General features: G+C 44.5%; 1 protein-coding gene across 5 annotated transcripts in view; it reads left to right on the top strand.

Moving 5' to 3' along the window:
- The first annotated feature begins 1,866 nt into the window (after window positions 1-1,866).
- Window positions 1,867-15,124, top strand: part of ANKRD29 (ankyrin repeat domain 29) — a 35,870-nt gene continuing 22,612 nt past the window's right edge. For 4 of the 5 annotated variants that reach the window (XM_057504097.1, XM_057504096.1, XM_036905743.2 and 1 more), the window contains exons 1-3: window positions 1,867-1,975; window positions 12,834-12,944; window positions 13,285-13,383. In XM_057504097.1, coding sequence (XP_057360080.1) covers window positions 1,955-1,975; window positions 12,834-12,944; window positions 13,285-13,383 — 231 coding nt within the window. In that variant the 5' untranslated portion in view covers window positions 1,867-1,954. Of the gene's footprint in view, window positions 1,976-12,833; window positions 13,093-13,284; window positions 13,384-15,124 lie in introns of all 5 variants that reach the window. The other variant, XM_036905740.2, reaches the window with a different exon arrangement.

The following is a 15,124-nucleotide window of genomic DNA, read 5'->3' as shown; positions in this document are numbered from 1 at the left end:
CCACTGTTAAGTTTTGGAGAGGGCCACTTTAGGAATTGTCTGGCCATGACCATGAGGGTTGTGTTCTGTTTGGGGGCTTTTTATGAAGATGGGCTTAGTCAGGTGTGTGAGATAATGTGCAGGCACCTTCTTTCCTTTAACCTTGACAGGACTCCCGTCAGCAGCCTGGCCAGAGACTCACTGCCAGAAAGTTTTGAGCAGCAAGTGTGGTGGTGGAAAGGAGGAGACACGATTGAAGGTCAGCCCAACCGCTCATTAACAAATTACTTTCTCTCTTCTCCTTAGTTTTGTCAGCTGTGGAACGAGCGTAATACCTCACAAACTTTTTATAAGGAAAACACCTGGTACATAGACAGCACTCAAAATATTAATTCTTTCCCTTCCTTCCTTTTATCAAAACTATTAAAGCAAAACCCCCCAATGCTTGATCTCATATAATGTTGTGTGGCAACTTCAGAACTGTCTCACTATAGACATTCGAGGCAAAGGAAAACTTTTGAGTCTTTCTTGATTAAAAAATTGAACTCTATCAAAGTTTGCAATGTTTTTATTTTAAAATTGTTTTAAACACAAATACAATTTAACCATAAAGGATAAACTTTTTTGTTTTCAATATGAACTTCTATTTGTAGTTGTATTTTTTGAACTTTTAAATGAAGTATATTACAAATTCAGTTGAGAAGAAGGAGAGGCACAAACAGAGGTGAGGGGGGAACAAGTGGATGGATTCCTGGAGTGAGGGTGTAAGATGTCCATTTTTACTTCAGTATTTGACTTTTCTAGAAAGGTGATCATTGTCTCTTATACTTTAAAAACAAAATATTTCTCAATTAAAAAAAACAGGTCTCTCCCACTTTACTTCCTCCAAACCATCCCTGGGCAAGCAGCAGGCCTGATGGAGTGTGAGGGAGTGTGTGGGAGCCTGAGGGAGTGTAAGGGAGTGTGAGGGAGCCTGAGGGAGTGTGAGCGAGTGTGAGCGAGTGTGAGCCAGTGCAGGGCCCCTGGGGAGCTCCAGGTGTGCTGAAGGCCAAGAGGAGATGACTGATGAGATCCACAGGAGGAGGGCTATGCGTGTATTTCACAATTTGCCCTTTACCTTCCAAAAGGAAAATACCACGTCCCTCATTTAATCAAAAGCCTTGTTTTCTAGCTCTTTCTCCAGGCGGATAAAACAAACAATGAAACAAAAAACCCAGCTACCTAGGAAGAGAAAGAAAAGAAAACCTAGAGAGACAGAAGTAAAAATGAAAATAGCTATTTGAAAGGGTGGGAAGACAGTGGGTGAAATATTTTCTCATGTTTCATTTATACCATCATCATATTTGTGCTGTAATGAAGGCCGGGAGTCATCTGGCCAAAGCTGCTCTTTTGGAAGGGTGTGTGTGTGTGTGTGTGTGTGTGTGTGTGTGTGTGTGTGTGTGTGTGTGTGTGTGTGTGTGTGTGTGTGTGTGTGTGTGTGTGTGTGTGTGTGTGTGTGTGTGTGTGTGTGTGTGTGTGTGTGTGTGTGTGTGTGTGTGTGTGTCAGAGTGGAAAGACTGTGTGTGGCATGTGGAGACTGCACAGTGGGTGTTGGGATTGGAGGGTTGTAACAGGAATGCGGATGCGCGTGGAGTGTATGAGGAAGTGGGTGTGTGGACGAGAGCAAGGATAGCGTTGCATGTGCGCAACGTGGAGAGTGTGCGCAGTGTGGTGTAGAGAGTCGAGTGTGCATAAGAGGGCGAGTGGGGACGTGTGAGAGTGGGTGTGCCCAGCGTGCACAGTGCGGGCGGAGTCTGGAGTGCACGTGAGGTAGGCAGAGTGCGGGCGACGCCACGCCCTGACCTCTAGCCCCGCCCACGGCACCGCCCCTCGCCCGCCCTCCGGGCCCCGCCCCTCTGCGGAACGCGGCAGGGAGGAGGCTCGGGGTGGGTGCCCTGGCCGGAAGCGCGCCGGTGGCGCTGGGGCGGCCGCGGACATGTGCAGGATGTCCTTCAAGGTGAGCGCCGGGGCCCGGGAGGGCGTGCCGGGCCGGGGGCAGAGCCGCAGCCCGGAGCCGCCGCCGCGGGGCTGCCCCGCAGGGTGGAGCGGGCGCCGCCCGGGTGACCGTGGGGGACGGAGAAAGGGACCAGGCGGGGGGTGGCTCCTGCGGTTTGCGGTTAGGGTGTGTGGCTCCACTCGAGCGGCTTGCGGTCCTCAGGGCTGCAGGTCAGGTGAGCCTGGCCGCGGGCGACGGGGCAGCGGGGACTGTCGCCGCGGTAACGGGGGCGGGGAGAATGCCCGCGGTCAGGGCTGTCCTGCAGCCGCGCCTGGGAGGACAGAGCCTGCAGCCACATTACGGTTCTGCGTCCTCCTTTCGGAATGCCAGCCGCCCCGCTGCAGCCTCCTCTCCTGAAGTTTTTTGGAGATTGAAGCCAAGACACCAGCACGGAGGAGAGCGGCAACTGATTACCAGGCTTCAGTGTCCGAAGGAGTTTTGTCTTAAAAGCGTTTATTCAAGTTCTTGGTTTTAATCCTCACCTTTTAGGATGTAAGTGAGATTAATTCGCCTCTATTGAAAGAGACTAATAAAAATAATAGTTAAAATGTATTGAGCGCTTAAAATGTGCCCCACTTTGAACCCAGGACATCACGGTGCATCCTGAATCCTCAGGAAGACCCATGAGATGTATGGTACTCCGATGACTCGCTCTCTTTCTCTTTTTAAACAAGAAAACTAAAACATTGGCAAGTTAAATAACTCCTCCCACAGCCTTGCAATGAGTAAATGAATGGTGTTAAGATTGAAATCCTAGTGTGTCTGGCTCCAAAACCAGTGTAATCCTGATTCTTACTGTAGCTTAGGTAAGCAGAGGAAGCACATGTTCAGATTTGCATGTTAGAAAGCTCTCTGATCTGTTGAAGAGAGTGGAGCTGGGAGAGCACTCCGAGGCTGTTAGGGTCATCTTGTTAAATAATACTGGAGCAGGGGGCAGGTGTTGAGTATGGAAGGAAGTAGACAAATGTAAGTGACTTAAAAATTTTTACTCTATGAAATTCAGTAATTGGTGTTTTTCACTGAGTTAAGGAAGCCCAAAGAGGTAAAGGTAAAATGTTTGGTTTGGGACATGTAAAGTTTAAGGATGGATGTCCAAGTAGAGATGTTGATTAGACACATATATATAAACCAGGAACCCAGGACATAATCTAAGCAGGAGATAGAGGTGAGATTCAGGAATGAGCAATGTTAAGTGGTAATTGAAGCCATGGGAGTGAATGTGATTGCCCTGTGAGACCATGTGAACGTGTAAAATACGTGGATGGAGGACAAAATCTTGAACAAGATCAGAACTTAAGAATGCGCAGATTAAGAGAAGCCTATTGAGAAAACTGAGAAGTAGCCAGAGATGTATGAGAACAATCAAGCATTGAAGCCAAGCATCTCTAGCCTTTCAATAAAGGAGAGGGACTCTGTGGTACATATCGCAGAGATAGCAAACAAGCTAAGAATTGAAAAGTGTCCATTGACTTTAGTAACAAAACAGCCACTGGTGACTTTGCTGAGAGCACTTCCAGTGAAGAGGTTTGGTTCAGGAGCCAGATTGCAAGAGCTTGAGAAGAGAGTGGGCGGAAACCACCAGCACAGAGAACTCTCAAAAATTTCTGCAGGAATTTTCAGCAGCTGCAGTGGGCATTTAGGGTTGGGCAAGGGTTTGTTTGCTTTAACATAGTGGGGACTTGAGCATTTTTAAGCGATGACAGATATCTCAACAATAAAAAGACAACCCAATTTGAAAATGGTCAAATGAGATACTTTTTGAATAGACATTTTTCTCCAGAAGGTATACAGATGGCTAATAAGCACCTGAAAAGACGCTCAGCACCATTAGCCATCATAGAAACGCAAATCAAAACCCTAAGGAAATACTACTTCATGTGCACTAGGATAACTAGAGTTGACAGGACAGACAATGACAGGTATTGGCAAGGATATGGAGAAGTTGGATCCCCATACACTGCTGATAGGAATGAAAAATGATGCATCCATGTTAGAATACAGTCTGGCTGTTCTTCCAAAAGTTAAACATACCATATGACCCAGCAATTTCCCCTCCTAGGTATATAGCCAAAAGAAATGAAAACCTGTTCACACAGAAACTTGAACACAAGCATTCATAGCAATGTTATTCACACCTGGCCAAAAAAATGGAAATGACCCAAATGTCCAATCATTTGTTTAATCACTGATAATAAACAAAATGTGGCATGTTATTATCTTGAATGGCCATAACAGAATACCAGAGACTGGATGGCTTAAACAACAGACATGTATTTCTCACAGTTCTGGAGGCTTGGAAGTTCAAGATCAAGGTGCCAGTAGACTCCGGGTCTGAAAAGAGCCCTCTTCCTGGCTTGCGAACAACTGCCTTCTCACAGTGTTCTCATGGTGTTCTCACAGGGAGGAAAGAGGAAGCCCTGGTGTCTCTCCCTTTCCATATAAGGGCACCGATCCTGTCATGGGGGCTCCACCCTTAGGAACTCATCTAAATCTAATTCCTTCCCAAAGACCTCACCTCCAAATACCATCACATTGGGAGTTAGGGTTTCCACATGTGCATTTGGGGGGAACACAGACCTTCAGTCCATAAGATGGTCTGTCCATAAAATGGAATATCACTCAACAATAAAAAGGAACAGAGAACTGTGTGCTGCCCCTTGTGTGAACCTTGAAAACATTAGGCTAAGTGAAAGAAGCCAGACACAAAGGGTCACACACTGTTTGATTCTTTTTATGGGAAATGTCCAGAATAGGCAAATCCATAGAGACAGAAAGCAATTAGTGGTTGCCTGGGCCTGGGGAAGAAGGGGAAGTTGGGGAGTGATTGTTGATAGGTACTAAATTTCTTTTTGGGATGATGAAGATGGAATAGTTATGACTGTACTCCCATAGATATCCATTAAAAACCACTGAATTATATGCTTTAAAAGGGTGAGTTTTACAGTATGTAAATTGTATCTTAAATAAAAAAGTATTTAAAAACGACGCTAGGCAGTGCTGAGAAGGTCGGGAGCAGAGGGCTGATGGGCCTGAGTGTCGAGGTATCAGGAGATGGAGAGGCAGAGTGCGAGCAGGGCTCCATCACTTGCAGGGGTTAACTAGGCAGGTGGGGGAAGACCTCTCCCCCTGGAGAAAGAGGAAAGGAGGTGAGGGTGAGCACTACCATCAGTTTTTTTGTAAAGTGAAGCCAGGATGAGATCAGAATTGGGGGTGGATAGAAAGAAGGTGCCAGAATTTTCAGTAAAGAAAGAAGAATGATCAGAAGGCAGCAACTACCAGGCGAGATGAAGCAGAGGATGAGAAGGTGGGATGGCCTGAGTGGGGAAGGAGCAGAGATTCGTGTACTTGGCTAGAAGGCAGTGTCTGGAAGCAGAGCCAGGCGGGCCTCACCCCATTCCCCAGCCTGTGGCTAGTGTGGGAGAAGGCCCAGTGGCCACCAGACCAAAGTGCTCAGGAGCTCCCAGCAGGAAGCCCGAGGAAGTGCTCTGTGCTGCCTTAGAGATGAAGGGGTAATATGTCCCATGAGGTGGCGTTTCAGAAGACACCTAGGATAGGCTTGAGGGGGAGAGGGGCAGAGTCGCAGACCAGTTGACTATGCTTGCGCTAGCCCTAGCTAACATCACTTCAAACATTAAAATGGATCCCTAGACCATGAGAATAGTAGAGACGTTTTATTGTACATTTTTGGAAGAATTGTTATGCTATTGCTTTTTAAATTACTTAGCCATGAATTACATTTCATTTACATTTGTCCATGATATTCCTGCAGTTGTCATGTATAGTCAATAATTCTTGTGTAATAAGAAAATCAGACCCATACATTTATTTGCATGGGTCATCAATATTTTTTGAATACCAAATTTAGCAATTGATAAAGTTGACAAGATAGAACGTTTTATAGCTATATAATTAAATATTCGTTAACTTTTATTTTGGAGCACTGAATAAACTTCTTCATTTTCATATGTCCCTGAAAGTCTCATAGGGCCATAGTCCCTGAATGTCCCAAGCCTAAGCCTCCAAAGTTTAGAATCTGTTCGAGAGTTGACAGTAGAATCTGTTAGAATCTGTGAGAGAGTTGACAGTGTTATAAATCACAATTTAGCCTCTTCAGGATGACTCAGTCATTGCACGTCAATCTATTTGCTTCTGAACCACCTAGACCCCTTTGTGTTTACCTGCTATTCTTCCTCCATTATACTGTCAGCAGTCACTTTTCGTTGGTATCAGTTTGCCTTCTGTAAGCTTCCTCTTTCATAATTGGCAGCTTCTAATTTGTTCTGGTTGGGAAAACAGACACATGTTTGTTAGAATTATTTTTAAAGTAAAAGAAAACTCAAAGTGTAGGTCTGAGCCTTTTTGTGGAATAAAGTTCATAGGTTTCAGTTCATTGGCTTTTGACTTTATAATAGCTATTTCAACTACTCAGGACTTATTCTTCCAGGCTAAGGTTGCCAAAAGTCTATACAATTGGGGGATTAGACTCTAGCACAGTGGATGAGGTTCCCATAATAGGAAACATTGCTAGGTAAAATAATAATAATACCTGGGTCTTTCTTGAGCATGTCTTACCCATGAGGATAAAGCATCTCCATGCCATGTTTCATCCTGGTAATAAGAACCAGCTGCTCATGTCTTGGCCAGAAGCACAGGAACTGGTATATTTCATCCTTGCTCTGAAAGTATATAAATTATCTCATAACCAATGCCAGTTAACCAATCAACTCATTTATTTGAATGAGCCCCAGGAAAATAAATTTACAAAGCCATATGTGTTTTTTAAACAGCTTTATTGAAATACAGATCACATACCATGTAATTCCTCCACTTAAAGTGTTGGTTTCAGAGGTTTTTAGTATATTCTCAGGGTTGTGCAACCATCAGCACAATTTCAGAATATTTTAATTACCCTGGAAAGAAACCACATACCCATTAACACTAACTCTCTATACCCAAACTGCCCAGCTTTAGGTAACAGCTAATCTACTTTCTATCTCTATAGATTTGCCTATTGTGGACATTCTTGTTTTAAACAGACTTTAACCATGGCCTTGGGTTCTGTGTTTGGAGATGCCAGTGTTATGTGATCTACCTCTAAGGCAGAAGGCCGAGGGCAAATCACTGACTTTCTCTCTTCAGTTTCCTATCATTTACAGAAGTGTAACAATACTGATAACACAAGGTTTAAGCTTTTTTAGTGTTCATTAAGCATTCTGAAATTTTCAAATACTTAGCATTGAATGGAAGAGTGGATTAGAATAGCCAGTGACATCTCAAAAGCATGCTGCTGAATCTGGCTTCTCAATCCTTCACTGTATCCTTGTATAATGTGGCTGCTAACATCAAAGAAATTCATTATTGGGTAAAGCTAATGTTCTCTTGGTTGAATTAGTAAGTACACAATTGAAATCAATTCTAAACCCTTCTTTATTCTAAACCCCATTTTACACTAAGAGTTTAAATCTGTATCCCCTTTTAGCTTTTAATCAGAATTCCAGATCTGTACAAGTGACAACTTCCTTCCCTTCTATGTTTCCTCTCCCCTTCCTTCCTGTACTTAATTTCTGAAAGTGTACTGATGAGCAGTGTAGGAGGTAAAATTCTGGCATTTAAGGGGGAAAGAACAACATAGAGTTTGTACTTGGGATATACCACCCTGCTGATACAGAACAAGATCCCAGTTTTGGTTGACATTGCTGTTTCTCATTATCACAACCAACAAGCCTAGGGGAGGCTCACTGGCCTCGCAGAGATCAGAAAAATTAAGGAAGAGGTTAAATAGTTATAACACGATTGGTAAAGTGCTTTATGATTTGTGTAAAGCATTTCCACAGGCGTAGTCTCCTTTAAAGGCTAACGGGCTTGCCCCTGTTCAGTCCACAGCATTTGTGATTAGGTGCGTATTGCCCCAAAGGAGGTTTGGAAGTTATCCAGGCAATGGAATGTGTATAGACCCCACAGAGAAAGAAGGTCAGGGGACTTCCCATCATAGCAGAAGAGAAGCTTGGAGTAAGGCTAAGAAGGAGGTTGTGGGAGTCAGCGCTGCATCATCCTCGTTGTGTGTGTACAGGAGAGTCCGCAGGAGGCAGAACAGTGATGGCTGAGAGGCAGCCCCAAACGCCGACCTGCCTGAGCTGAAGCCCACCTTGTCATTTTCACTTACCTCATCCAAGTGCAATGGAAATAGTGTTGCCGGGCAGCTGAGGCTGGGTACGTCTTTCCCTGTGCACTAGGTGAAACCTCAACCTGGATCAGGGACGGTTCTTCATCTGATCAAGTAAGGAAGGAATTCATTAAAGCAAGAGTGGTAGTGAATGGCTGCAGTCATGCAGGCTATAGAAAGCAAGAAAGAACAGAGGGTGGAAAGGGAAGTCCATGGAACTCCTGCTTGGCTCAGGGCACGAGGGTGGAACGGGAAGTCCATGGAACTCCTGCTTGGCACAGGGCACATCCCTTGCCAGCTCCTGAAGCCAGGGGGTCCTGGAGTCCAGTGTCGGCTTGAATCTGCACAGTATGGGGACTAAGCCCATCCAACCCCAGGAATTGGGGAAGCCAAAGAGCACTGGATGAAGTGGGATTATGTGCTGCGAACTTCCCAAAGCAAAGTAGGGAGATTTTCAGTCTGCCTACTAAACAGCATAATCATACTGTCACGTCTGGGTCACCCAGCTGACGAGAACTAGCAAGCCCAAATCAGATCTCAGTAGCACTTCCCTATTTGTCTGAAGTAGAACACAGAGTGAGAAGACTTGTGCTGAAGTCTAGAAAATTGAATGAAATAGCAAAGTAACAAAGATGCTTGTCACTGGGAAAATGGGTCTCATTAATCTCCCAAGAGGCTTGGAAGAGTGCAGAGACAAGACACAATAAGTTGAGCAGCAAGAAAGAAGGCTTCATTAATGCAAAGTACACACTCAAAGAAAGGGGAGTGTGGGCAGCCTCAGAGAGGAAGTGTGCTTAAAGGCTTAGGATTCCTGTCTTTTAAGGATTTCAGAAATGGCATAAAAGGCCAGGGAAAGGAGGCTTAACATGGGGTCTCATGATGTCTGTCTCCAGGGACAGACATTATGTTGCCATCCGTAGTCAGTCCTCTAGATATTCTGTAAGATAAACTTAACACAAGGAATTTATTGATCCTATTCTTTTCCAAGAGAGTGGTTCTTCTCAAGCAGTGGGGACATATCATTTAGGAATGCTTACCCTGCCTTAAGATAGGGTCAGTTGTTGACTAATTCTCATAAAGTATGTTAGGAATATTCACCTCCTAACTCCCTGGTTTTAAAATAGAATCTTAGCCTTAAGATAGAATCCCTCCTGTTCTTACTATACTATTTATATCTTAGCATTTTTCATCATAGGCAGAAAAACTAATCATGATGCCTGTCCCATGTCCCTGCTGTACCTCAGCATCACCCACCTCATGTATCTGTGATGAGGATTAAACAAGCTAGGATAAGCAGAGGATATACCAAGTGGTACTGAGTAAGCACTTTGTTAAGTATTAGCTCATGATTCTGCCTTCCAATAAATGTGTCAGCCACTGTGTGATAAAGAACTTCCCACTTCCTTGCTAGACATTTCCACCAAGTACCCAGAGGCACTTGAAACTCAGCATGTTCAAAGAGGTAATCATTATTTTTTCCCAAAACCTGCCCCATACAGTATTTTTGACTTTCAGGCATGGCACCACTTCAACCAGGCACTCAAACCAGAAACCTGGGGTCAGTCCAGACTGCTCGTGCTCCTCTCCTGCACAGTCACAGACCAAAACTATTCAGTTTAGTCCCTGAAAACATGTCCAGTCGTCTTCCCCTCCCATCACACTACTGTTGCCACAGCTCAGCCACATCTTCTCTTGCCCAGTCAGTGCAGAAGTTTTCCCAGCCCTCTAGACACCGACCTCAGTCTGACTCCAGTCTTCAGTCCATTCTCCCTGAGGCTGCCACAGGGACCTTTCAGAAGCGCAAAACTGACAGTATCTGCACACCTTGAAACCCTCCCATGACTTTCTAGTGCCTGCCAGCATGAAGTCAGACTCTGCAGCAGGACACACACACACACACACACACACACACACACACACACACACACACACACACACACACACACACACACACACACACACACACACACACACCTACCTCTGAGCTAGTGACAATTCCCAGAGTGCTGTGGCAAGCCCGCGTGTCTTTGCCTAACTACCCTGTCATCTGGAAGGCTCGTCACCCAGGCCCCTACTCATCTCTCAAAAATCTCCTCAGGAATTCCTTCTCTTTGAAGCCATTCATGGCCACCCTTCTCAGACTGATGCAACCATTCTCTGCTCTCACTACAAGTACCTGCATTTCTATTCTAGCATCTATAATAACTTCTGATGCCTGTTGACATGACTTATTTTCCTACCAGGTCATAAAGACAATGGATCAGAGATCAAGATTGACTCATACCTCTTGTCCTAGACCCTGGCAAGTGCCACTGTACCTAGCATGTGCCAGTACCAAGCAAATGAGGTCACCTGGACAAGGATGTTAAAGAGATGTGAAAACCACTTAATGCTAGCATGTTTGGTGTGTCTACTGTTGAAGTGTGTTTATGTATGTTATCTCAAGCCTCTAGAAGATATAACAGAGGTACTCCAACTATTACTGTTATTCCCAGTCTACTGGGGCAGAGAAAAGTTAAGTAACATGCCCAAGGTCACAGAGCTGGGAAGCAGCAGGGCCAGGACTTGAACTCAGCTCTTACCACAAAACCAACTACTCTAATTTGCATCCACTTGCCAGTAAATTAAGCTCTTGTGGTTAAAATAAAATATTTACAGCTTTTCACAAAGCTCAGTTTCTAGAAGCTTATAGAAGACCAGGATGTCTAGCCTGAACAGGAGCGGAAACCCCACGGCCATTCTAAAGGCAGGAGAGCTCCCAGTTGGAGAACTTGTTTTAACAATAGATTTTTGCAGTTTCCAGATGGTTTTTGAAAAATGTTTGGGGTTAAAGAGAAACAACAGAATCACCAGAAATGATGTACATTTTATTACTTTCAAGCTTTCATGTTTTAGGAAAAGCCAGTAGAACTGTTCCATGGTGCACATTAAATTCTCTCCCTAATTCGTCCTCCATAACATCATTTTGACCTTGTGCAATCTCTTTGTTAAAAGGGCATTGTTTCATGATTTGTTATAAAGTCAAACCTGGCCATTGCTTCACGCAGTTACTAACAACTATAACGTTAGACCCAGCGGGTGCAAACGCCACAAGTATTGAATTGTGAACACCACCACGGCCGTTTGGCTGGAAAACTCCTGGCATAGCAAAATTTGCACCTTCAGAAGAGTAAACTATTCATCTGGAATTTGAGGTGACTTTTTTCCTCCTATCTGAGATAGGAAACTATTCAAAGTATGCTTGTAATCTGCTTATCATTGTTTCTCTGCTCTCATACAAGAATGCACAAGAACACTAAAAGTTGTGTGTTTGCTGAAAGGCTTCTGACATGAGTCCTCATGCCAACAAACACTACCATCAGGCTATCACTGTGCTTTTTTAGATGACCCTGTGGGCCAGCTAAAATTGTTGGTGTTTTCTTTTTACCTTACCATAGGTAAATTTGGTGTTGTATTTCATACCTTATCAATATACTTAAAAGACATACTGCACAAAAGACCTTTTGGGTCAGATAAGTGTTTTAAGCCCACCCAAAAAGGTGTGTATGTAAAACGATTTCAATACTAGAAAACTCCCCAAGACCAGCAACATTCTCTATTAGTACCAATACTCGGGATTTAATTTTGCCTGTTAATTCTAAGTTTGTAAAGAAATGAGAGAGGGAAGAAAACTAGCATTTGTAAGCAGTTATGATGGGTTGGGCACAATCTTAGCCAGTGAACTGACATCATTTAATCCTTACCATAAACTTCAAGGCAGGTGATGTGATCCATCTGAGGAGGGAACGGAGACTCACCAGGGCTTGGCACTTGCCCAGGGCTGAAGTTGAAACTGGATATGTCTGTTTTCAAAGCTCCTCCCTCCCCTCGCCTGCCATGGGCTGCTCTTTACAAATCCAAGTCGATTTGTTTTAGAAAAGAAAATTGTACTGAAGTCAACTTTGCTGCTCTGAGTTTTGGAGATGTTCTCCAGCTCTTTGCCTTAACATAAGTATGGTTCAGGTGTTAACTTTGCTACCATGGAGAGAAGGATCCTTATGAACAGGACATGTAACAGCGTTTTCTGCCCAGAGTTCCTTGTTCTCAACTGAAATCTCTGGCAAGTTCCAGCTGAAGCTTAAAAAGAAAATTAGGTGGAGGGAGAGAAAGGCATTTGCTCTGTTAGCTGGGATCAGGCAGAAAGTTGAGGCCATAAAAAGGTATGGTAAACTCCTTGGGAAGTCAGAATTGGGAAATCTGCTTAGAGGTGAAGAGAGATTTGGGAATGTTTCAAGGAGGAAATAGCATTTCAGCAGAGACTTGGCCTTGAGGGATGGGGGAAAATTCATTTCAAGCTGAAAGGAAACCATGAACAAAACACAGGCAGGAAAGTGAGGACATTGGTGGGAAATAGGGTATTAATAGTGCTGTGTTATCAACAACATTGCCTTCATAACCACACTCAGACTGGGTACCTGGTATAAAACAGGATGCAGTCCGTAACCAAGTATATGACAATCATCTATTTCTGGAGGAGCAACCATCAAGGGATACAGCACATCTTGGAATTCTGCCTTTTTGTCACGCAGTTTTTCTATGCAGATTTTGTATTTGCATAGGGGTGATCATGTTAAACTAAAGTCGAGTATAAGATCCTGTTTCATTTTGCCTCTGCAGAAGGAAACTCCACTTGCCAACGCCGCATTCTGGGCAGCAAGGAGAGGAAACCTGGCTCTACTCAGGCTGCTGCTGAACAGTGGTCGGGTGGACGTGGACTGCAGGGACAGTGTACGGATTGATTCATGCGGTATTTGCATGCCAAGAGCATGCCATTTCCCCCGTTGGCAAAAGAGCAGCTCATCAACACATTTCCCTTTTCAGTGCTTATGTACTTTTTCATGTGTTTGCTTGCTTTATCCTTTTCAAAAATTCCAAGGTATGTACCATGGTGAACTTGAAAACATATTGGGGAAACCGTTATGTGCATAACACAGAAGGCAGCCGCAGTAGGGAAAGAGGCCCTTCGCTGGGAGTTAGAACTGGCACCTTCCATGAGGAAAAAGGTGCTAGTTGGAGAATTCACACTGCCATATGAGGCTTAACTGTTGCCTGTCTCTCCTCCACCCAGCATGGCACCACGCTCCTCATGGTGGCCGCCTACTCTGGCCACATAGACTGTGTGAGGGAACTGGTCCTGCAAGGAGCAGACATCAATCTCCAGAGAGAGGTAGGTTGGCTTTTACACTTGAGTAAGAATGACCCAGCTGCCAGAAAGTCAAGTGAATTGGTAAGGAAAATGAGTAAAATTACTTTTTTGCTATGTGACATTAAAGCCGGGATTGCAGATTTATCTAGCCTAAAATATAGCCCAGGAACAGACCATTGGTCTCCAGCATGCCTTCCAGTCTGAGATAATCTAACCTCTAACCCTGTTGTTTAAACCCTCATGCATTTCGTCCTAGTCAGTACTTCCTTCTTCCCTTGGGATCAGGTGCTATAGAATTTACAGGGTTTTGTAGAGATCATTATATTTTTAGAAGGATTGAGTCACCAACCTGTTCTGCATGAGGCTCACTTTCTACACTGTCTCATTCATCCTCACCAAACCATATTTTCAAAGGACTACTTTGACTGGCCATGTGATAAGTAAGCTTTCCCGCAAAAGCCATGTGGTAAACATTGGACTAAGATGTGAGCCTAGTCCTGCATTTCACTCAAGGGTGATCTCTGGACTTGGGTCTGGCCAGAAAATCCATTCTTCTCCAATGCAAAGGAGAGTGGGAGGCTGGCACATTTAACATATTTTGGAATTCAGGTCTGAGGAGGTTCCATATACTTCTAAGCTGATCTAGGGTTTGATAAATTAACCTTTATGGAGTCGTTCCTGGAGTGAATCTGACCACTTAGTCCACACTGACTCAGACCCAAGGTGGGCATCCCAGGGTAAGCACAAGCCAGGCTGGAGCTCGTGCATGCTCTCAGTTCACACTGCCTCAGACCCTCGGTGGGCATCCTGGGGCAGGCACCAAGCCGGGCTGGAGCTCTTGCTTCTCCTTGAGCCACTCTTAGCCAAGGAGCTGCCCTGCAGTTGCTGTTTCCGAAAGAACGATTCATCAACCAAACTTTCAACAGCAGTACACCACCCTGTTCCAGGCTGGACTGCCACCCAGAGTGGAGCAAATTAAGATGCACCAGTACAAGGGGTCAGCTGTTCCATGGGGCATCTAGAAGACCCTCCCATTTCCCCTGTCTCCCCCCAGGAGTCACCTTGGCCTTGGACCATGGAGGAGTGACATCTGATGGAGAGAATCTGGCATCTGGTTCTCCATAGCCCTGGATCAGCAAGCCTGGTCTATTGAGGGAAGCAGTACAGTACAGAGAGACTACAGCAAATTCAATCAGCCTTCCCCCAGACAGATTCTTCTGAGCAATTTCTGTAACACTGGGTCATTGTTGTAGGGCATTTTCACTTCGGCAGCTGTTTTCCTTCTGGGAGGAAAATGTTTGGACCCATGTAGAATTATAGTTTAAAAACTACCCTAATCTTTTAATTTTTCCTCCCTGCTTTGCAGTCTTTGTTTATTATAACTTTAAAGAAAAGACAGATTTCTCTAATAAAAACAGTGTGATCCAGAACTGCCTTCCCAAAAAACTTTATCCTGAAGGATAAGTTGACCATGCACAAAAACCTCTTCAGAACAATTGAGAAAAGAAGAGAAACACTTGTTTGATTTCCAGCCAACGTACAGTTTTTATGGTTTTGTATTTATCAGTTTGGTTCCAGTTGCTCAATTAACATTCTTGGAGTTGAAAGCTATTGTGCACTGAACCCAGTGGCCCTTAAGGACTTACCTAAGTGTGTCCAAACTAGAGGTAATCTTATGGCCCAAATGATGATGCTACATAAGTTCCCACTGGTCCCCTGCATTTCCTGAGGCCATGCCAGTCTCGAGCGAAACAGGCCCCAT

Source organism: Manis pentadactyla, chromosome 6, assembly GCF_030020395.1.
Source record: "Manis pentadactyla isolate mManPen7 chromosome 6, mManPen7.hap1, whole genome shotgun sequence".
Lineage (NCBI taxonomy): Eukaryota > Metazoa > Chordata > Mammalia > Pholidota > Manidae > Manis > Manis pentadactyla.
The sequence above is the reverse complement of the archived record's forward strand: the minus strand, read 5'-3'. Positions and strand labels throughout refer to the sequence as shown.